Consider the following 23,962-nt stretch of genomic DNA (forward strand, 5'->3'; position numbering starts at 1 on the left):
TAGGTGATTTTAACACGCCGCTCTCACCACTGGACAGATCTTCCAGACAAAAATTGAGCAAAGAAACCATAGATCTCAACAACACAATCAATAATTTAGACTTAACGGACATTTATAGAATATTCCATCCAACCAAGAGTGAATACACTTTCTTCTCAGCAGCACATGGATCCTTCTCTAAAATAGACCATATATTATGCCACAAAGCTAATGTTAGCAAATACAAGAAGATAGAGACACTAGCATGTATTCTATCAGATCATAATGGATTGAAGTTAGAAATAAATGAAAGAGTAAAACACAGAAACTATTCCAACATCTGGAGGTTAAACAATATGCTATTATATGATGAATGGATAACAGAAGATATTAAGAAGGAAATTAAAAAATTCTTAGAGGTAAATGAGAACAAAGAAACATCATATCAAAACCTCTGGGACACTATGAAAGCAGTACTTAGAGGGAAATTTATTTCATGGAGCGCATTTAATAAAAGAAGTAAAACTCAACAAATAAACAACCTAACACTACAGCTCAAAGCCTTAGAAAAAGAAGAACAGAACAGCACCAAAAGTAGTAGAAGACAGGAAATTGTTAAACTCAGAGCTGAAATCAATGAAATTGAAACAAAAGAAACAATACAAAAAATTGACAAAATAAATAGTTGGTTCTTCGAAAAAATAAACAAAATTGATAAACCTTTAGCCACACTAACAAAGAGAAGACGAGAGAAAACCCAAATCACTAAAATTCGGAATGAACAAGGAAATATCACTACAGACAGGATGGAAATACAAAACATAATTAGAAGCTATTTTGAAAATCTATACTCCAACAAAATAGAAAATTTCGAAGACATCAACAGGTTTCTAGAGACATATGAATTGCCTAAACTGAATGAGGAGGACATAAACAATTTAAATAGACCAATTTCAAGTACTGAAATAGAAGAAGTCATCAAAAGCCTACCAACAAAGAAAAGTCCGGGACCAGATGGGTTCTCAGCCGAGTTCTACAAAACCTTTAAGGAAGAGCTCATTCCAATACTTCTCAAAGTATTCCATAAAATAGAAGAGGAGGGAACCCTCCCAAACTCATTCTATGAAGCCAATATCACACTGATACCTAAACCAGACAGAGACTCATCAAGGAAAGAAAATTTCAGACCAATATCCTTAATGAACATCGACGCAAAAATTCTCAACAAAATTTTAGCAAATCGCATACAAAAACATATTTAAAAGATAGTGCACCATGATCAAGTGGGTTTCATCCCAGAGATGCAAGGTTGGTTCAACATCAGGAAATCAATAAACGTAATTCACCATATTAATAGACTTAAAGTCAAGAATCACATGATTATTTCAATAGACGCAGAAAAAGCATTTGATAAAATACAGCACCCCTTCATGCTCAAAACACTAGAACAAATAGGGATAGTGGGAACATTCCTTAATATTGTAAAGGCCATTTATGCGAAGCCCATGGCTAATATCATTCTAAATGGTGAAAAGCTGAAAGCATTCCCCCTAAAAACTGGAACAAGGCAGGGATGCCCTCTTTCACCACTTCTATTCAACATCGTTCTTGAGACTCTGGCCAGAGCAATTAGACAAACCAAAGAAATTAAAGGGATACGAATTGGAAAAGAAGAACTCAAACTATCCCTGTTCGCTGATGACATGATTATATATTTAGAGGAACCTGGAAATTCCACCAGAAAACTCTTAGAACTCATAAGTGATTTCAGTAAAGTAGCAGGTTACAAGATCAATGCCCATAAATCCAACGCATTTTTATACATAAGTGATGAATCTTCAGAAAGAGAAATTAGGAAAACTACCCCATTCACAATAGCCTCGAAAAAAATAAAATACTTGGGAATCAATCTCACAAAAGAGGTGAAAGACCTCTACAATGAGAACTATACAACACTAAAGAAAGAAATTAAAGAACACCTTAGAAGATGGAAAGATCTTCCATGTTCTTGGATAGGAAGAATTAATATTGTCAAAATGGCCATACTACCTAAAGTGCTATACAAATTCAATGCAATTCCAATTAAAATCCCAATGACGTACCTTACAGAAATAGAGCAGGCAATTATGAAATTCATCTGGAAGAATAAGAAACCCAGAATAGCTAAAGCAATCCTTAGCAGGAAGAGTGAAACAGGGGGTATTGCAATACCAGATCTTCAACTCTACTACAAAGCAATAGTAACAAAAACGGCATGGTATTGGTACCAAAATAGAAAGGTAGATCAATGGTACAGAATAGAGGACACGGACACAAACCCAAATAAATACAATTTTCTCATACTAGACAAAGGGGCCAAAAATATGCAATGGAGAAAAGATAGCCTCTTCAACAAATGGTGCTGGGAGAATTGGAAATCCATATGCAACAGAATGAAACTAAACCCATATCTCTCACCATGCACGAAACTAAACTCAAAATGGATTAAGGACCTCGGAATCAGACCAGAGACCCTGCAGATTATAGAAGAAAAAGTAGGTCCAAATCTTCATCTTGTTGGTCTAGGACCAGACTTCCTTAACAGGACTCCCATAGCACAAGAAATAAAAGCTAGAATCAACCACTGGGATAGATTCAAACTAAAAAGCTTTCTCTCAGCAAAGGAAACTATCAGCAATGCGAAGAAAGAGCCTACAGAGTGGGAGAATATCTTTGCCAATCATACTTCAGATAGAGCACTAATCTCCAGAATCTATAAAGAACTCAAAAAACTCTACTCCAAGAATTCAAACAGTCCAGTCAACAAATGGGCTAAGGAAATGAATAGACACTTCACAGAAGAAGATCTACAAGCAATCAACAAACATATGGAAAAATGTTCAACATCTCTAGTAATAAGAGAAATGCAAATCAAAACCACCCTAAGGTTCCATCTCACCCCAATTAGAATGGCGATTATCAAGAATACGAGCAACAACAGGTGTTGGCGAGGATGTGGGGAGAAAGGTACACTCATACACTGCTGGTGGGGCTGCAAATTAGTGCAGCCGCTATGGAAAGCAGTGTGGAGATTCCTTAGAAAACTTGGAATGGAACCACCATTTGACCCAGCTATCCCACTCCTTGGCCTATACCCAAAGGACTTAAAATCTGCATACTACAGAAATACAGCCACATCAATGTTCATAGCTGCTCAATTCACAATAGCCAGACTGTGGAACCAACCTAGATGCCCTTCAATTGATGAGTGGATAAAGAAACTGTGGTATATATATACTATGGAATATTACTCAGCCATAAAGAATGATAAAATTATGACATTTGCAGGCAAATGGATGAAATTGGAGAATATCATGCTAAGTGAGATAAGCCAATCTCAAAAAGCCAAAGGACGAATGATATCGCTAATAAGTGGAGGTTGACACATAATGGGGGGGAGGGAAGGGTTAGAGTTAGGGTTAGGGAGGGGGGCAAGTATAGAGGAAGGAACTACTGTATAGAGGGTAAAGAGGGGTGGGAGGGGTGGGGGGAAGGGAAAAAAATAACACAATGAATCAAACAACATTGCTCTATGTAAATTTATGATTACACAAATGGTATGCCTTTACGCCATGGACAAACAGAGAAACAACATGTATCCCATTTGTTTACAATAAAAAAAAAAAAAAAAAGAAAAAAAAAAAAAAAAAAAAAAAAAAAAAGAAATGAAGAAGAGAAATCATTTTCATCCACAGATGATATGATCATGTATTGAAATTCAGGAATCTATGAAAAGGCAACTAGAACTAAATAAATAAATTTAGCAAGACTGTGAATACAAAGATAGTATACAAAAGGAAGCTGTATTTCTATATTCCAACAATGAACAAAATAAATGAAATTAATAAAAATATTTATAATATCAACAAAAACATAAAATACCTGTGAATAAATTCAATGACAAACATGCAAAGCCTTTATGTGAAAACAATAAAACACTGCTGAGAGAAATGAAAAAGGACCCAATCGATGAGGAGATAATATCACACCTGTGGATTGCACAACTCACTGGTATTTAAACATGCTTTCTTCCCAAAACAATCTATAGATTGAACATAGTCTCAATCAAAGTCCCACAGACTTTTTGAGGGGTAGCAGTAGAAATGGACAAAGTGATTCTAAATTTACATAGAAATGCAAAGATCTAGAAGTGCCAAACAACTTCTGAAAAGAACTAAGTTAGAGGACTCTTACTTACAGATTTCAAGACTTGCTCTAGAGTTTTAGAAAACCAGACCCTGCTATAATGACCTAAAGAAACTCCATACTAATTACAGTGGGACCCACTGTTGTGTTGGGAAGACCCCAAATGTTAATTTTTGTAGTTTTGTTTCTTGGTTTTTGTTCTTGGCACAACCAAGTTTCAGAAGAAATCTCTCCCATCTCTAGTTGGAAGGTAAAGTCTGCCTGCAGCTATCCTGGGAACCAAGCTGGGAAGAAGGCTGGGATCCCGATTGGCTTTCACTTTGCCTGTTTCCACTCTCCATCACCCCTATCTTGGTGCCTCTGTGATCAAAAATCTCTTGATTTTGTTTCTCTAGAGCGTGTGTGCGCGCGCTGGGGATTGAACCCAGGGCTTCACACACACTAGGCAAGTGCTCCACCACTGAACTACCTCCCGGCTCTTCTTCAGAAATTCCTACTACCTTTCTCCTGCTGAATGGGGCTTGTACAGTGGATGCTGGAGGGGACTTGAAGGTTTCACTGCTCCTTATCAGACTTGCAACTCATCCTCGGTCTTCCTCCTACCACCCCTTTCTGAGATGCTTGCAGCGGAGTTTCTGAAGCTCTTAACACAGCCTAGGTCATTTCTCCTTGGCCATTCCCCAGGAAAGCATCAGCTGTCAACTTCTGCTCCGCAAGGTCAGTCTCTGCACGTCCACCCTCGCTCCTCCCAAATCTATTGCCCGATCTTGTGCTACCGTCATCCCTACTCCTTTCTCTTTGTTCCTGGGATTTATACCTTTTTTTATTTCATTACCAACATTTCATTGTGGTTTTGAGAGGAAGCAGAAAAAAAGCACTATATTTTACACGAAGCCACTTAACCTTTCTAAGCCTCTTTTTTGTCATTCATAAAACGTGAATAATGACACCTTTCTCCCAAGGTCATTTTGAGAATTTAATTATAGACCTGGGCACACTGCCCAGCACCAAGTAAACACACAATAAATATTGGTTTCTTCCCCATCTTTTCCTCATAATTGCATCAGCCACCGGCAACAAGGCTGGCTTATATCACCTCCCACCATCACCCACAGGCCCTTTCCCCAGGGGCTTGATGGCCACCCACTCTATACTGCTCCCTCCTTGTCCTTAGCAGACCTGCCTGCATCCCTGAGCACCTATGTGCCCACCACAGGGAAGCATATGAGTGACTCAAGGCTGTAGCCTCTGTCCTCATGTTGCCCTTAACTTGTAGAGTGAGTGTCCTCTCACTTTTTAGAGGATCATGTCATTCATGGGGGAATTTACAAATCTGGAACCCAGATGAGGAAAGACAAAGCTATTTATTCAAAGAGAGCATTTATTCTGTGTCATTTTTTCAGAAGAGGGGATGGAGACTCATTAGGGTGCCTAACTAATCATTCAGTAAGTGGCAAAGCCAGGATTCAAACTTGACTTCAGAGTCTGCTCATAACCACATACTTCACTGCTTGGGGGTCCTAAGGGCTTTGGTAAAGTACCCAAGATACAAAGAAATGACGTGGAGCAGCACAGACAGCTCAGACCTCAGACCCCTGCAGTGGCTCCAAGGTCCTTTGGAGCAATGCACAGCATCCAAAGATTTTTAGCTGCACTATGAAGAGAGAACGGTAACCACATGGCCCAGAGGAGACCTGTGGGCTCAGAGGGGTGGTGAGGATTATAGTGGGGGCATCTTTGGGAGCTGTATCCCGGCAATAGGGCATTCCAGGATAGTGGGAAATGCCTGGCCTTCCCATATTAATGAGATTGTAATAATCCCCCTTTGGTGAGCCCCTGTGGAATGTGTGTCACTTCCTTATAGAGCAACTGACACAGCTCTCAATGAAATCGCTGGCAGAACCAAACCCAGAGCTCAGTCCTCCCAGGCTATAGTCCAGTGTTTCTTCCCTTGTGCCTCTGAGTCCTACAACCAAGGTGGGCAGTGTGTTACCCAAGTTTTTGAAACCAGAGTCCTACCTTTTCCTGACCTCAGTCACAGCCTTTTCCTGAACTTACTCACACACAAAAAAACAGTGCCCCAAAGGGCCTTCTGTGACAGAGACACTCCTCACAAGGTCTGGGACCTACATGGCAATGGGTGGCCTAGGATTCTGTGCAGGCTCTCTTGTGGACACTCTGATCTAGGAAAAGGCAGACTCATGACCCACATTGTGACCTCTGTGTAGGTGACCTAATCCTGGACCTCACAGAGCTAGTATGCTCTCAGCAAGAGGTAGGGTTTGGAATAAGGAGACTTGGGTTTCAGTCACGGTTCCTTGGGCAGACCACTTCCCCTACACCCTGCCCCTGCCTCAGTTTCTTCATCTCCAAAATGAGAGCAAACATTCTCTCCTCTTTTCTCCTCTGGTTGCTCTGATATTGAAGGAGGTAGCATCAAAGTATTCTTAACAAACAATAAAATTCCAGCTGGCCATCCCCTTCCTTCCCAGACGCCCTGATCCTTATCTCATTTTCCTTGGCTGCCAGTTCTGGTCAGATCTCCCAGCTGACCACCAATCTCTTCATTGGCTGAAGGGCACAGCCCAGTGCTGACAAGTCATGGGATGCCTAGTGTTCTCTTTGGCCCAGACCCAGGAATGAGCACTGGCAGAACTGGTTGCTGGGCCCCAGTGTACAGAGCACCCAGTGTACATCCTCACGGCTCAACTCCTGCAACTCTTACAGACTTTGATGGCAGCATTTCAGGCACCAAGGAGGGAAACTTCATTGGGTGGGGCCTTTCTCTTCAAGGATTCCAGGGGAACCAGCCCTCCACCTGAGTGTTCTGCTGAGAACCGTGCAGAGAAAGAGGTTGAGGGCAGAAACGTGGGTTTTCTCACGCATAGTTTTCAACCTATTGGGTCTCTAAGGCATGCCAGACACCCGACTCAGAGCTTCCACTTTGGTCTCACCTGTTAAGGTGGCAGGCATTTATTATTATTATTCCCATTTTACAGATGAAATACAGCCTCAGAGGCGAGGCACCTTCCTCACTCAAGGTTAAGAAGCAGAGTTGGGCAGAACCCATCCCAGGTTGGATCCCCAAGCAACTCTTCTTTCCCAGCCCATTGGCATCAGAGTTGCCCTGGCCTAGTTCTTCCCTTCCTGCCACCCCACCCCACCCTGCACACTCATGGTCCCTGGCTCTGCCAGTTTTCAGGCAGGAAAGACCTTGGCAACAGGAATCCTTACCCGTGGGGACAGGCACACCCCGACAGGCAGGGACTATGGGCTGGCATGCTCAGATTCAGTAGCTGCTGCTCACACGTCCTCTCTCTGCTCAGCTCGGAGTCTGTGTGCAGTTCACTGCAGTTCACGAAGACCTGTCCTGCTGGGCAGGCTGCAGCTGAAAGATAGGAGGTGGGTGCTGCAGCTCTCGGGCTTGGAAGTGGGCAACTGCTTCAGGATGACCCTGGAGCCCTGGGGCCTGCACCTGGAGGAGGCTGCTTCTGAGGCGTTACTTGAGTTTCCACATACACACAATGGAGGAGGGAGGGATGTGAGCTGTTATACAAGACAACCACTACCAGGACCCATGACTGAACAAGTACTCCTTACCAGGTGCTGTTCCAGGTCTCCCCATGCATTATCTTATTTAACCCTGCAACTGTTTTGCAAGGTATTATCATCCCCCTTTTACCATCTAAGGGAGTGAAGCTATTCTGTTTTCAAAAGGCATCACAAAATGAAAGAAAGGTGTTTCAGAGGGATCAGGAGAGGGGCCAGAAAGAAGACAGCCAAGCTGCATGGTGGGGTGGCCAGAGGACTAAACAACAGAAAGAGTCAACTTCCTGTCACTTCTGTTTCTGTGACATAAACTCATTCTCTCTGCCTACGCCTTCAGTAAAATCTGCCATACACATTTGCACTTTAATTTTTTTGTTCTGTTTTTTACAGTATTGGGGATTGAACCTAGGGCTTGACGCATGCTAGGTAAGTACTCTGTCACTGAGCTACACTCCCAGGTCCACACCTGCACTTTGTATGAGTGATCTTTTTTAGGAAAATCGATAAAAGGCCACTGAGTTCCGTGCTCAGACTGGGATGAAGCTGGAAAAAAGGAATATCCATGTGCCAAAGAGGCAGAAATCTGAAGTTAGAAACAGTCAAAAGAATATCATTTTCAGGAATATACATAAAACATGGGAAGAATGCAGGAATCTGGATTATCTACAAAAGAAGAAATGAAGGCTCAGAGAGGTGAAGTGAGTTGCCTAGAGTTGCACAGCTAGTGAGTTCTGGTCAGGATTTGAACCCAGGCTGTCTAAACCTAGAGGCCCAGTTCTTAACCGCCAGCCATATTCTCCATTCTCCTCTTTGCTAACTTTATCCTTAGTGGGTTCCTCCACCCCAAGAGGCTCTCCCTAAGTGCTCCAGCCCCCATGCCATACCTCACCTCTAAGCCCTTCACAGATTGACCCACCAATGTTCTATCCACCCCAATCTCTGTTGCCTGGGAGAGTCTGAAAGGCCTAGCATGTCTGCCCCATCTGTGACCCAAGGTTCAGTGCTGAGGTAGCAAAGCCAGCCTAATAGATATTTGACAACTCAGACCAAGAAAATCCAGGATCTAAGGAAGGTTGAGAAACTGTTCTGAAATGCCAAAAGGTTTAGGGTGACGCTGAGGCTGGGACAGGGTCTCAGGATGCCAAGAGGGCAAAGAATGCAGAAGTCCAGTGTAGGGCAAAAGCTGAGATGGGCTCCCCATCCCTGTCAGCACTCCAGCTCCCCAGCCTCCTCCCCACACCCGACTCCCAGGGGGAGCCCCAAGGAGAGTTCACATCCTTCCAGTCACCCTTACCTGGGGCTCTGCTATCACAGCTCATTATTCCATCTTTGCAGTGGCTACAGAGAAAGAAGGGGGGCACTGGGGTTAGCCAAGCTGCAGGACCTGCACACCCCATATTACTGCACTCAGATCGCTGCAGGGATCAGACAAACATCCCCACTCACTGTCCCCCTGTCCCTGCACAGAGGGGGAGGGTGGGTGCCACTTTAAGGAAAGCTCCATTCAGTTGCATTGTCTTGTCAGCAGCTTCAGTTTAAAGAAAGGACAATAAGGCTGCTACCCAGAGAGCTCACCAGTGACCCAGGGATGGGATGTCGTTGTTCCCAGGAGGATAGTCCATGCCTTGAAAGTGGCAGGAACACTGGTTCCTATAAAAATCAAGAAGAGGGAAAGGTAAGCAGACTCGCCAGCTGGAGCAGGGACTTCTGAGGACAGAGGGCCCACCCTCAGACAGTCAGGGACATGAGGACACAGAAAGAAGTAATGATATCCACTGTGACATGTGTCACACTTCCAGGGAGTGAGAACACCAGCCTGGCACCAGGGACAGAGGTCAGGGTTGGATGACAGATTCAGTCCATCCAGCAAGTTTAGATAAGCATAGCCCCATTGGTCTCTGTCCATTCCCACAGCCAGCCTCACCTGGACTGAGGAAGTGAGAAATGATAAGAGCAGAGTCCCTGTTCCCAGAGCCCCTGCCATGCCAGGTGGGCAGATACTGCACAGGGTTGCATCCTGCTGTAGCTCTTCTGATCAGCTGCACCCAGCATCTGTTCTGACCGGTCAGTGCCATACTGATGCTTGACTGGGGACACTGAACCAGACCCTCCACATACATTATGTTATTGACTCCTCACAGGAATCCTGGGAGGTAGGAATTCTTATGCTATCTTGGCTCTTCTTTGACTTATCTGAGGGTAAGGCTGTGTATCTTCATCACACAACCCCAGAGAACCTGCCAATTTGACTCACGCAGGTCAGGGTTGGAAGGGACACCTGGAAGGGATGCCTGAACTCATCCAACACCAGTGCCTCTCAACTACTTTCTCCCTATATAACCTACGGAGACTTCCTTTGTGGGCAACACTCGAGATCAAGGGAGGGGGGTGGGGCACACATATGGACCTCAAGGGAGGATTCTGTACCTTGAAAACCTGGAGTTATTCCTATTTCTCCCCCTGCAGAGGCCTCTTTTGCAGCTCCCACCATATATCATTTTATAGATGGAGAAGCAGAGGCTGTGGGGCACCAAGGGCCCTGACAATTGCCCCAGGATTATGTGGAGTCACCTCCTGTAGCTCTCCCCTTCCTCTGCCTGCCACCTGCACTGGGAATCCTCCTTGAGCTGAGCTCAGGCATCCACTCCCCTGACGCCTCTCTCTTCCCTCAGGTCTCCACTCAGACCTCGACACAGCAGAGGGGACTTCCCCCCACACTCACCCCATGTAGATGGCGGTATGGAACTCCTTGCCCTTACTCTGTAGGACCTTTTACCACTGGGCCCTTAAGGTTCTGTTGATTAGGTCTCACCACCCTGGAGTGTGAGCCGCATGAGGGCAAGACTATTTTGTTCATTACCGAATTTCCAGAGCCTAGAATTGTGTGGAACATACTACGATGTAAACAAATACTTGTGGAAGAAGAGAGGAGGTGAAGGAGGCCTTCTTGGCTCCATGAGTTGTTCTGCTCTGTGGGGACACCAGCAGGAGTAGCCTGAAGAGTCAGAGCCGAGGAGACCAAGAGGGAGATTCAGAGGAGAAAGCCCCTACCACCTCACCCACCAAGGTCTGGCCTGCACATGAGATGACTGAGGGACAGGAGAAGTCCAATCAGTCTCCCCAAGCTTAGAGGCCCTGGAGACCCCAATATATCTCTGACCTGACTCAGAGGTCAAGCTGGCCCACTCACCTGGGGACACAGAGGTCAGCTTGGGCATCTAGATAGGTGTCTGGTGGACAGGTGCAGCCCTCCACACACTCATCCCTGCTGAAGTCACTACCACCATCAACTCCACAGGCTTCAGGGCTGGCTAGGTCTTGACAGGTTTGCCCACACAGGGTCACACATGGGCTGTACTCCTTGGTGGCCTCACAGGACAGTGCTGCAGTAGGAAGGAGAACCATGCTTTGACTTTCTCATCCCTGTAACTGTGTAGTGTGGTGGGTTGTCATCTGATGAGAACTGAGACCCAGAGATGTTTAGACACTTGCCCAAGGTCACAAGCAGATCAAGGTCAGGGTTGGGATTTCAACCTAGGTCTGGCTTCAGAGTCACTGCCTCTCTAGTAAAGTAGCAGGTGGGCCTTGTCTACCACTGGCATTTCCTTTTCCCTGCAGGGCATTGCTCTTAGGTTGGGAGAAGAGTGGAAGTCACCAACCCTGATGGCCCAGAACCCAGCTCATGGCTCTCATGGGTGTGTGCATTCTTCCACTCTCTCACTTCCAAAGCTGTGAAGATGGACTAGCAGCCTCTCAGGTCCTTTGTTCCAAGATGCAGGGCCACTGTCTTCTCATCTGGCTACCATCCCACTCCCCAGGAGCCTCCCCCAGTGTCAGGGCCAGCAGACCTGCTGAGACTGTCAAGGTCAGTTGTTCTCAATCCCAGCTGCACATCAAAGCCACATGGGAGCTCTTTTAAAATGCTGCTGTCTGTACCCCAGTGTCAGATGTATTGTCTTAGGTGATACTGGATGTGCCCTAGATGTGTGCAATTTTTTAAAAATGTCCTATGATGTTCTAATGTGCAGCCAGAGTCAAAACCCACTGATTCTGTCCAATCACCCTTAGGAAAACTTTGGTTCTGAGAGGGGCACATTACCTGCAGGACTACAATAGAACTCTGGTCTCCTGACTCCCAGTATAGTGCCTTTTCCATTTATTCCAAACTTTTGCTAAGAGCTCACTGAGAGTTGGGTCCTGTGCTGGGGATGAGGGCACAGAGATGACCAAGAAGAGGGAGGAGTGCATAGTTCAGAATGGGGTGGCTATTAAGACATGTGTGCACTTAAATCAAGGGCTCCAAGCCGGTGCTCTTTAGAAAGCATATTCTGCCACACCAAGAAGGTGGCTCTGACTAGGGCAGTGGCAGGGGAGGTGGCAAAAAGTGGGTTGGGTGAGTTTGGGACTCACTGGACTGACAGTTCTTGGAGATGGACTGAGGTGAGGATAAGAGAAGCAGTCCTGAGTGACATGTCCCAGGTGTCAAGACCAGGTAACCAGAGGGCTGGGGCTACTGGCAGAGATGGAAAGCATAGGAGAAGCTGATTGTGAGAGGCAGAGGCAGATTCAGGAGCAGGAGATAAAGCCCAGTGGAAAGTCTAGGGGGCAGCGAGCATCCAGGACTGGAGCCCAGGCTCCTCTAGCCCACACCCCATCAGCACACATGGTGGGGAACTCACCACAGGCTGGCAGGTGGGCACGGAAGTTGACTGTCAGTCCATGGCGCTGGCACAGATGGGCATAGTGGGCCAGCGTGGCACACAGGCAGGGCTGCCCACAGCGGCAGGCATCCCGGCGGCATTGCTCAAAGTAGGGCACGGGGCTCAGGTATGCAGAACAAGGTGCAAACAGCTCCCCCATGAGCACGCTGCAGGACTGCACTGCATAGGAGGCTGGGAACATGGGACAGGTGGTCAGAGGTCTAGTTTGTCTGATGTCCCAGAACTCAGCCTCTCCCACCCTGCCCACAACTGAAGGGATTGGGTGGGGGAGTGTGTGCATGTGTGTCTATGTGTGCCTGTGTGTGTTTGTACAGAGGAGATAGAGGCAGGTACCTCAGTGCATGATGGCTGGCAGTGTGTAGGTATGGCTGAGTAAGTCTGAGTATGAATAAGTGGCTGGCCATGGGCATGGGAGTAAACGACCGTGAATGTATATGTGTATGCACACATTCATGTCCTGATTCTACCTTGCACTAGGCATGAATCTATCTGGTAGAGGAAGACACAGTAGTGAATGCAAGTAACAGAAGTCCCTGCCCTCATGAAGGAGGAGATTGTTAGAGGAGATAGTCAGTAAACAATTAATAAATACTAAATTAGAAGTGGAAGAATCTAAAAAGTGAGAGAAAGCTAGGAGGAGGACAGGAAGTGTGAGGTGGAACAGGAGAGCCAATAAAGCTTAATGCAGGTGGTCAGGAAGGCCCCAGAGAGAATACATTTGAGGAAATATGAAAAGAGGTAAGTCTTTTCAAAGAGCATGTGTCTATCTGAAGGAAGAACACTGCAGGGGGAAGCCACCATGAGTGCAAAGGCTGGGAGGAGGCAGACCTGGCTTCATAGGAAGAACAGTAAGGTCAGGGTGGCCAGGGTAGAGTAGAAGGCACTGAGATAAGGGGATGGGCACAGAGGGCCGAGTGGGGTCACTGAGGACTTCAGCTTTCACTCAGTGTGAATGTGTATGTACATGACAGGGGTAAAACATTAGGCTTCCTATCTGCCCAGCCCTCGACTCTTTCCTGTCCCATCCCTGTGGCTCCTCCTGTTCTTATCACTCCTATGAATATGGCCAACATCATTATGTCTAGAGTTCCCATCTCATCTCTCTCAAAGCAGTCCCACCCTCAATTCCATGATTTCCCTCTGCCCCCACCTCACCGGCTTGCATATGCACATCACAGGGGTCCAGTGGGGAGCCAGAAACCAGCGGGGAGCAGGCAGACAGTGTTTTCCAAGAATTTCCAAAGAGTTGTGGGGTGCTCTCGGGCACACCCACAGGGGACCTGCAGCCATGGTACAGCCATATTCACATACTTGCTCATATGGACTCAGTGGCACATCCACCCACTTGCTCATATATGCACACATAGCCATAAACTAAGCACAAACACACACTCAGAGGCACACATGTATTTACATAAATGTGACACACATACAAGCCCATACGAACCACTTACATCCACCCCCAATACACACACACCTTTAGCATCAAAATATGTTAGAAACACAAATAGCCCAGGCAATCTACACAGCCACATTCAAACATACAACGGATGGGCACATGGGCACATGCACATACATGCAACATGCCGAGTTAGATCCAAAAGAATCTGAAAATGAGCTTAGGACCATACACTGCCTGCCTTCAGCACCCACACCAGATCTTCATGTCAGAAAGAGAAACAAGGACCATGAAAAGCACCAAACCTCACCAGGTTTCAACTTTCTCCCCCTTTCCTTCCTGAAAATTCCTTGGCTCTCCCTTTGGCTCTTCAAATAGGAAACTGCCAAGCAAGGAGCAGTGAAGGAAGAAAGGGCAACAAGCATGCTTCCCAAACATAACCAGACTCCACGAGTCACCAAACTCTGGTGTAGGTGGCAGAGTAGAAAGAAGTTATAATCTGCCCTGGTGCCTGGCACCCACCATGCCCACATTATTGCTCCAGGGCAGTGGAAGCGCTCCTGTTACATAAAACAGTTCTCCCACCCAGAATTCACATGTAGCAGGATGGTAAGCAACCCACATGCTAAACCAAGGTCTGCTCCCACCACCTGCCAGCTTTCCGAACATCATCCCTACCAGGCAAGACAGAGAAGAAAGCTACATTTTAAAATGTACATTAAAAGCATTAAAAGCTCTCATCTTTTTCTTGTTTTTTTTTTTTTTTTTTTAATAGCAAACCTGAATTCTCATTCCTATCTAAAGAATGCCTTCTATGTTTCCTTCTGCATTGTCCAATGTATGTACGTTAAGAATTGGCCAGAACCTTCAGGTTCAAGATCTCTCCTTTGCTCTCCTTTCTGGAAGGACCGCTCCTTTCCCCTCTCAAGCTCCAAAATGGACTCTAAAGAGTCTTTCTCTCACTATGTCAGGTCATTGGAAACAGCTAAATTTAGGGAGACCCACAAGGTGCAAACTCAAAAGCCTTCCAGCACCAGGTAGGAAAGGCATATTGGTTATATGAGCCTGCTGCTAATGTTGGTGTCCTTGGTTTACCAGGGGCTTGCACTCACCTAAATGTATTCACAGTCAGTTAAAACCATAAGCCAAATCAAACCCAGCCTGAGGTCCCCCAGTTTTAAGACTTTACTATAAAGCAGTATTTCTCCAGGTATGGTTCATAGATCTCATGTACTAGAATCTCAGTAGGTGCTTATCCAAAATTAGATTCTTGGGCCCCACCTTTTGTCAGAGTCTTGAGAAGTGGCACCCAGGACTCAGTATTTAAAGGAGCTCCCCAAGTGACTGATCTGCACACTGTCTGGGAAGCAGTGCTTTAAAGAACATACTTCAATTTCAGCATAGAACAGTTTATAGTGCACACGAGGCACAGTGAGGCCCCATAGGAGACACTTCCGGGGTGTGTCCCTGGATACTCTGCTGTAAAGGGCCCATCCCCGCTTTGCCTTCTGGTTCCGGGTACGTACAGGAAGTCATCCTGCGTGTTGCCATTGAAGGTGCCGCAGAGGCCCACAGTGTCCTCCACCCATCGCTGGTCCACACGCAGGTACAGCCGCAGCCCTTCCCGGTCATAGAGCACTCGCACGCCCACGTTGGTCCTCACCCGCAGGAACACAGAGGACAGCCTGCGGATCTCAAAGGCGTCTGGACACACCGGGAAGGGGATGTAGGAAGTTTGGCCACTCTGCCCGCAACCACCACCCTGGCCCACCCCTATGCCCAGTCCAGGCTTCAGACTTCCCAGCCACAGGGTTGGTTTGGGGTTTCCTGAGAAAAACCTGTTTAATGATGGAATCAGGACCCAGGGATAACCAGATAGCCTGGGCTGAAATTTTTATTTTAGCATTCAGGTACTAACAGTTACAGCTTTGCTCTCCTAAGGAATGGTGTGTTTCCTCCTTGAGCACAAGGAGAATTTTGGAACCACCAGTTCTCTCCACAGTGGACACTAGGAAGCCCACAATATAATTATAGATTCAATTGTAGCAAACTTAAATTTTAGATTCAACTGTACCAACTTTTACATCTTTCATGACTTGCATTTCTGTGGCCCTTTTACATGCAGTGAATCCCCATTCTTATTTTTTGGCCTGTCACTGGCTATCCTCCTTCCTTCCCTCCCTTCCTCCCTTTCTTTCTTCCTAAAAAATGGTCTCTGGTTCTGTATTTTAGTTAATGTTTTTTTTACTTTTCTGTTAAATGTGTTTCCTATAAGCTCCCCATAAGCCCCTTGTGAAATTGGGTACCAGGTAGAATAATAAATAAATCTAAGTACAGGGATGTGAAAGAGCCCTGTTCATGTGCTGATGCAAAGGAGAAACTGTCATACTTCTATGAAGACTACTATCATGTTGAGGTGGGAATAAAGACACATTTTAGGAGCCACCATTTCTGGAACAAAAGTGTCCCCTAGCCTGACCCCCATAGCACTAAAATGTGAGTTCTTCCCCATGTACGTAGCAGTTCCTTTGGCCAGAGGAGCCTGGAAGAGGGCTGAATAGCCAGTTCCCAACTAGCTCTCTTGACCGTTCTAAGTCATACCATCTGTGTAGGGTGGGGTGATCTTGTACTGGTCAAACAGAAGGACATCTCCTGCCTGGGTCAGTGTCACCTGCCTCCGAGGGTCCTGGTGCAGAATCACAGACACTGATTGGACACAGGCTCCATCCTGGTTCTGGAGAGAAAGAAGGGACAATGGGACAGAGTTAGTTTGTTTTTCCTGCTGGCCCAACAGAGACTTCCAGAGACAAGAGACCCAACCCAGTTTGAGGGGCAGGCTCCTCAGAGTGGCAAACAGAACCCTAAAGAATATCAGGGGTCATCTAACTAAATTCCTCCATCTGGGGAATGATCAGACACAAACTCAAATTGGAGGAAGTCAGTAGAATATCTTGGGTAACAAAAATGATAGATACAGATAACCCAGAGTCTAACCTTGGAAACACCAGTTGGCTGACCTCAACCCAAAACTTCAACTTCATCCTTTTATGGACACTTACATAGCTTTTTCCATGTGTCAATCCTGCACTGCATTGACAGGCAGGAAGAAGTAAGCTAATATTCTCTAGGCCTCAAGTTCTCCATCTCTGAAATAGATAGTATACTTTGGGCCCATTCATACCTCCTTTCCACAGGAAGTCATCCATGCAATCATTAATTGAAACATTTCTTTAGTGCCTTCCATGTGCAAGCTACACTGTACCAAATTTTGTAGATTATTGATTAAAAAAACAGATATAGTTTCTGTCCTCAGGGAGATTATTAAATAACTATAGGATCCAGACATTAAATAAGTAATTACAAAGTTGATTAATTATAATTGTGATTAGTGCTGCAAGCAGGGTTAAGGTACTAGAAAAGCATAGGAAGGGATCAGATTTTGACTGCAGAGATAGGAAAAACCATCCTAGGGAATGATAATAATAATGTAAAATAATCATAACAGTAATAAAATATCTATATAATATCATTATAATAGCTAACTTTAATATGGAGATTCTATGTTCAGGTGCTGTTCTAATCTCATTTACTCACCTAATCCTCATAGCAATCTGATCAGATAAGTACTACTAGCAACATTTTGCAGATCAGAAAACTGAAGCACAAAAAAATGACATTTAAGTTGAGTTTTACATGGTGAATAGAAGCTAGTTGGGCAGAGACAAGAAGAGGAAGGAAATATCCTGTACTGAGCCTATACAAAAGCCCAACACAGGAAGACTAGTGGCACCAGAACCCACTTGGCAAAGTAGTTCAAGGTGAGGCTCAAGAGGTGGGCAGGAAGAGCTTAGGCAGAGCCTTGTAATATTTGGGTACTTTATCCTAAGTATAATAGAAAAAGTGTAACAGAGTGGCACAATAAAATGCAGTGAAATAAGAAAATGATCAGGGCTAGAAAATTTTCAGAAAGATATTGTGCAAAAATCCACAACCATCCTTCCCAGTCCCTGCCCAGGAAGACACAAAATACCTGAAACAACTCAAAGCTATCGTATTTAAAACATTATCTTCTTTGTCCAGCTCACTCGTCCTCTGGTCCCATAAAGACATGTCAATGGTATGGGAAGAAAGTCTATTTACTTCAGTCAAAGTCTCAGGTTCAAATCCTAATGCTACTGAAAGCTTTGAGACCTTAAAAAAAAATTACCTAATGTCTCCAGACTTTAAAAGAGAGATACAACAACATTTAGTTGGTCCTATCTGATTGGGAACAGATTTTTTAAAAAGTGCATGCAATTCTTGGAAGTTGCATTTATCAAAACCCATGGAACTTTATAGCACAAAGAATGAAAACTAATGCATATATATTTTAAAAACTCATGTAGGAGGTTTGGAGATCCAAGGATGGAAGCAGTGTCCAAAGAATTGAACTGTCTCTACCCTGGCTCTGCCCAGAGAGAAGAGGCGGCAGACAGCGGGGCAAAGGAAAGACCTGTGGCTCTGCCCTAAATCCCACTCTCTCTAAGGCCAGTGGACAGGAGTAGCTAGGAGATTAAGCCTGGGGGCCCCAGTCTTACCAGGCCACATGGGGCGTTCTGCAATGTCACAGTGAAGGTGCCTGAGGAGCGGCTCTTGGCGAGGATGTACTGACATGTGGCAGGGAAAGTGTACCGCCGACCATCAAAGGTGGTGAAGTGGATGTCACCAGTCACTGAGCACTCAGCTGAAGAAGAGAAAGGCCACTGACCAAGGGAGCTACCCCAAAGGGATTGTCTGCTTTGCAGGTCCCAAGCATGAGGACACAGAACTCTATCCTTCAGAATCAGAGTAGAGTAAGAAGCTTTCCACTTGAGAGTCCTGGTCAGGGGCAGACCAGGCCTGCCCTCAGAGAGCTATCTCAAACAGTCACAGCCTTACCTGGCGATCTCCCTCTGAGGGGGGACCAGGCCCTGGGCTTGGGGACTAGTCTCAGTTCCCCAAACTCACGAAGGGCCTTATATATACAGGACCCCACGTAACACCCTTCTGACAAAGATGAAGCAATTCCCTGGTCAGGCAAAGCAGCTCTGAGGAAGCAAGGGGAACTAACTGACCTCCAGCTGGCCTAGTCCCTGGAGTGTCCCTGCCCCATAACCCATGAGACCAGGGGAATGGGTCAGAGTTCAAGGTGAGGGTCTGATGTACCTGGACAGATAGCAGTGCTGCACACCCACTTGCCCGCAGTGCAGGTACTGGAACAGAGACCGGGGGCAAAAGTTACCTCTCCAGGCTTGGCATAGATGCTGGGAGACTGCAGGGGCCCCAGAGCTCCTGCTCCCAGTCCTCCATGTTCCCTTCTCTAAAATGGGTGACAGACAGTCCCCACCTCCACCCCCTCAGATTGGATCTAATGAGATCCCCTGAGACTCAAAGAAGCTGAGTGAATACCCCTATGTCATCAGGGCTACCAGATTACAGATGGGCAACACTGACAGAAAGCCCCAGCCACCTCAGGCCCCTCCCTCTAGGCAGTGGATACAGACCAGGTATTACAATCTTCCTTCACCACAGAGCCAGGTGGGTACAGAGTCCCATGGAACTCACAGGGACACTCAGCTGGTGCCACACAGCCCCCATCCTCGAAGATCAGCCCTAGAGCAACAACAAAGTCCTATTTAACTCACCTCTGCCTCTGTTCATGAGCCATTTATGGTTTCCCAGTGCCTGTAATAAAGATCCCCTTATGCAAGTGTGTTCACTTCTAAGCCCACTTTCAAACTCTCTCCTCTAAATCCTAGGCTCAGAATTTCTTCCAGGCAATAATCCCCACTGCTCAGAGGACCACCCCCAACCTACACACTAACTAGCTTCTCCTCACCACCTCTCAAAGGCCTGTCATGCATCTGGAACCAGCCTAGGTATCACCTTCTCCGGGAAACCTTCCCTAACTCCCCTCCCATGAATTCCTATTTCTCTCCTTGTTTGAACCCCTGAGCTGGCTTTCACCACATCATATCTTAGGCTGGAGTTAGATGCGCTGTGTATTATCCCTGAAACCAGATCCTGATCCCTAAAGTCAATGCCCACAGCTTACGTATGTATTTTTTAAATCAGTCTTATGCCTTGCCAAATGAATTGCACACCACAGATATGATGCAAATTTTTACACCGTGAAAAGCAAGATAAAGTAACTGTACATGGTTAGATGTTTAAACAAATACACATGTGAATGAATGAATGACATATCCTCATATACACACCTTAAAAAGCTCAGTCCCAATGAAGTTAAATATCACAATGAAATCAAATATCCTAGTGATTTTCGGAAGAGGCCACAGTTCCACCCATATCCCTTAAGATATTCACTTATTAGTTGTCTGCTCCTTTCTTCTTTCATTCATTCTACAAACAGGACATCTCTGAGCCCCTGTTTCTTTGCCAGGACAGAAAGATGCTGCCAGACCCCCATTGCAGCCCCTAGCATACCATTAGGGCAGTAGCAGCCATCCACACAGGCAATTTCGCTGTCCACACAGGATGTCCGGGACTGGCAGGAGGCAGGGCAGCAGGTGATGCATTCATTGTAGGTAAAGGCCTTCTCTTTGCAGTGCACAGCTTGGGAGGAAGGGAGCCAGTGGCCTGTTGGCTCAGCCAGGACCGACTCTCATTCCAGGCCCCAAATGGGAATCCAAAGCTTTTGATTTTCCTGATTGTGTAGTCCCAAAATGAGCACTGTGTGCCCAGGAAATTGGCAGGGGCCTGGAAGTTTCTCAGACCAGCCTCATCTCACTCTGAGGACACAGGCCAGTCTCCTGTCCCTGACTCTGAACTTCAGTTTTCCCATCTGTCACATGCAGTTGGAACCTCAGGGCTTAAAGCTCTGATGACTGTGGTGCTGAATGGGGCAGAGCATGCAGCTAAGAACTGAGGATGCCACCCAAAGCCCACATCAGAGCTTGTCTGAAGCCCTCCCTGCCCACCACCAGGCTGCACCTACTGCATTGCCAGAGCTGGGTCCTCCAACCCTGCAGGGGCCGCCCAGCCTGTGCGCACGCCCGAGCATACTCAGCCAGTGCTCGGCACCAGGTGGCTTCATCGCTTCCTGATCTGTGCAAAGGAAATTGAGGGTCACATTGAAACAAGGTCTAATCTGCCACCAGTCCTGAAGCACCTTATAGAGACTACCACTACCCCTCCTCCCCCTCAGTTTGAAAGGGAGATGAAGAGGCATCTAGACATATGGATCCCTAGACTGAGGACAGAAATCTGGATTCCAGTCTCAGTATTGCCACTGACTTGCTGTTTGATCCTGAGGGGCTCAGGCCCCATATCAGGGCCTCAGTTTAATGTGGGGAGCTCTGCCCCACTTAGGCAGATGGGAATTCCAGAGCTTTGAGAAGCATATCTGGGATTATCAGGCCCATTGACCCACATTCAGAGCCCTCACCCCAAATACTAGAAGGAGTTCCTCATAACCCAACACCACACCACTCCTGGTTCCCACTCACTGGCAGAGATCACTGGTACAGCTGGCTGCAAAGGGCAGAGGACTGACGTAGGCATGGCAGACATCAAAGGGAGGCCGCAACAGTGCCTCACACCGCTCATACACACCCTGGATGACATAAGGGCCAGAAGCTGGGGTTGGGACTGGCAGGGCCACACATAGCCCTCACTTCACCAGCCCCATAGTGAACCCTGACTTGGTCTAGAGGAGGTGGAGTATGCAGATAAGAGGGAAGGGGTCACATGGGCAACTATTTGCCTGGGCCCCTGCAGCCAATGGCTTTCTAAGAACTGAACAGGAAACCAACCACAGCCTGGCACTGAGATCAGGGGTCTCTCCCCAGGGCCCAGACCTGCATAGTTCCAGGGCTTTGCTGCAGGCATGGTGGGCGAGGAAGGGAGGAGGTTGTGGACCCTGGAGGGTGGTTGGGGACCAGCTCCTGCCAACTGTGCACAAACTCAGCCACATCATCTGTCAGCTTTCCTGTAGGAGAGAATTAGCATAATCAGGGAGGGTGGAGGCAAGAGGAGCAGAGGGCTCTGAGCAAAGGCAGGTGCCAAGGAATAGAAAGGCAGTTTTGAAGAATCAGCCTCCTGAGCTGCCATCTCAATCTGAATTTCCCAGCTGAGCCATTCCCATGGAAAAGCTATTAAGGTATAATAGTCAAGAATGTTCAAGAACCTGTAGTGGCTCCCTATTACTCCAAACTCAGAGGAGTCAATACCATGCAGCCAAGAGAGAACTGGTGTGTGAGTCTGAACAAGTTCCTCTACTTTGCTGAGCCTGATTCACCATGTGCAGAAAGGAGAAATGATCCCCCAGTGACATTATTACAAAGACTACTGGAGATGGTGCAGTAAAGTGTTTAGCACATTGTGAGTGCTCAAAAGGAGTCACTTCCCTTCTTTTAGCCAGAGTCACCATGACTTGTCCCTGAGTTCTTCACTTTTACTTCCCACCCCACCCCACTCCATAGGTACCTTCAACTCTATCTGGTTCCTTTCTCTTCTCAGCTCTTTCTAGGCCCCTGTTCCTTTTCTCCTCCCTCTGCTCCCTGGAAAGTGTTCATTAGATCTGCACATAACCTTAACAGGAATTCTTGTCATGACTATTTTTTAAGTGAAGAAACTGAGGTCCAGAGTAGTTGAGAACATGCCTAAGATCACACATTTAGCAAGAGATCCCTGGCCTCCCACTGGGTCCTTAACACGATGACCCTAACCCCAGAACTCTACCCCAAGTCCCCTCCAACCCCTCCCAGCCTGACCCAGTCTCTACCCACACCAAAGCCCTGAACCTCACCATAGCTGGTCATGAGGTCATCCTGGGGGTCAGCATTGTTGTTTCCACACAGCCCCTGGGTCCAGCCCAGGAACTCTGGGCTCATCTTGATATAGACAGCCGAGGTGCCATCCCAGGCCAGGGTGAAGGCTGATTGGTGCCGCACAATGACATAGCCAGCAAGCTGCTGCAGATGTACGGTCCCTATTACATGTGGCAGTGGGACCCTGCAGGGCACAGCACAGCTTCAGGGAGTCTACTCTACCTCTATGACCCTGTTCCTTGATCAGAGATCTAGCCATCCCCCACCCCATGACCTGAAGGCCCCACAAAACCTCCCCCTTGACTTCCCAGGTGCCTGGAAGAGGCACTTTACTCTTCAGAGGGCTTTCTTTCTTCTTTCCCCCGCCTCTTTCGTTTGTTCTGGTATTCAGGATTGAACCCAGGGGCATGCTACAACTGAGATACATCCCTTTAAATTTTTTTTTTTTTTAATTTTGAGACAGGGACCCACTAAGTTGCTGAGGCTGGCCTCAAACTTGAAATCCTCCTGCCTTAGCCTCTCAAATTGCCGGAATTACAGGCATCACCATACTTGGCAAAAGGATTTTCAGTATTGCAAACTTTTTGGCAGGAGATAAATCTTAGAGAGATTGAATTTTCCACCTCCTTTCTCCCAGATAGGAAAGCAGATATAAAGTGGACTTCTACCTTATTTATTTATTTATTTATTTATTTATTTATTTATTTTGATGGGAAGCAAGAACAGAAGGCAAGATAGGAAGAAAACTGAGAGAGCAAGAAAAGACATAGAGCACATGGAGCATTCCTGACCACTTTCCCAGTTTTACTGGTACAGGGACCCTGGTCAATCTAGGATTTGCCAACTTCCACTCCAGCTGAAAATCAGAAAAGAGAAACAAAAGTAGTGCCTAACCAGCTAAAAGATCTAAATGTTAGTCCAACCTTTACAGCAGTCTTAGTCTTATGCTCAACTCCATAAAGTTTGGGTACCCCGTTTCCAGATCTGAAGCAAGAGATGCAGAAGCAAAAGTCATAATTGGAAGAGCCCCTGTGGAAGCAATCTGAAGTGACATTGGACAGCTAGGGAAGCAAGAAAGAATTCAGACAGAACCACAGTCTGGGGTAATTTAGTGTGAGGGCAGTCTTCAGCCCTCAGGTGGTCCCAGGCATCCCTGATGCCCAGCAAGATAACTGACATTCAAAATGACCTGGCATCATCAGGAAAGTGTGAAAATGGGTGTAGTCTGCTCAGAGGAGGCAGAACTGTGTGATCCATTTGGGAAGAGTTCCATCAAATTATGAAAGAAAAAGAAATTAAGCATGTTTATAGTGGTAAAC

The 23,962-nt window shown here is 46.3% G+C and overlaps 1 protein-coding gene across 1 annotated transcript in view; it reads right to left on the bottom strand.

Annotated features, from left to right (window-relative positions):
- OTOG (otogelin) overlaps positions 1–23,962 on the bottom strand; it is an 84,609-nt gene that overhangs the window by 52,665 nt on the left and 7,982 nt on the right. The window contains exons 8-23 of the mRNA XM_079103544.1: positions 22,622–22,827; positions 21,672–21,802; positions 21,321–21,427; positions 20,810–20,919; positions 20,299–20,427; positions 19,356–19,464; positions 19,018–19,064; positions 18,411–18,556; positions 16,435–16,567; positions 15,360–15,537; positions 13,590–13,714; positions 12,393–12,605; positions 10,904–11,096; positions 9,289–9,363; positions 9,008–9,051; positions 7,399–7,552 (exon numbers count right to left, since the gene is read on the bottom strand). Of these exons, the coding sequence (XP_078959670.1) occupies positions 7,399–7,552; positions 9,008–9,051; positions 9,289–9,363; positions 10,904–11,096; positions 12,393–12,605; positions 13,590–13,714; positions 15,360–15,537; positions 16,435–16,567; positions 18,411–18,556; positions 19,018–19,064; positions 19,356–19,464; positions 20,299–20,427; positions 20,810–20,919; positions 21,321–21,427; positions 21,672–21,802; positions 22,622–22,827 (2,100 nt within the window). The remainder of the gene's footprint in view (positions 1–7,398; positions 7,553–9,007; positions 9,052–9,288; positions 9,364–10,903; positions 11,097–12,392; positions 12,606–13,589; positions 13,715–15,359; positions 15,538–16,434; positions 16,568–18,410; positions 18,557–19,017; positions 19,065–19,355; positions 19,465–20,298; positions 20,428–20,809; positions 20,920–21,320; positions 21,428–21,671; positions 21,803–22,621; positions 22,828–23,962) is intronic.

Source organism: Sciurus vulgaris (assembly GCF_902686455.1).
Source record: "Sciurus vulgaris genome assembly, chromosome: 11".
NCBI lineage: Eukaryota > Metazoa > Chordata > Mammalia > Rodentia > Sciuridae > Sciurus > Sciurus vulgaris.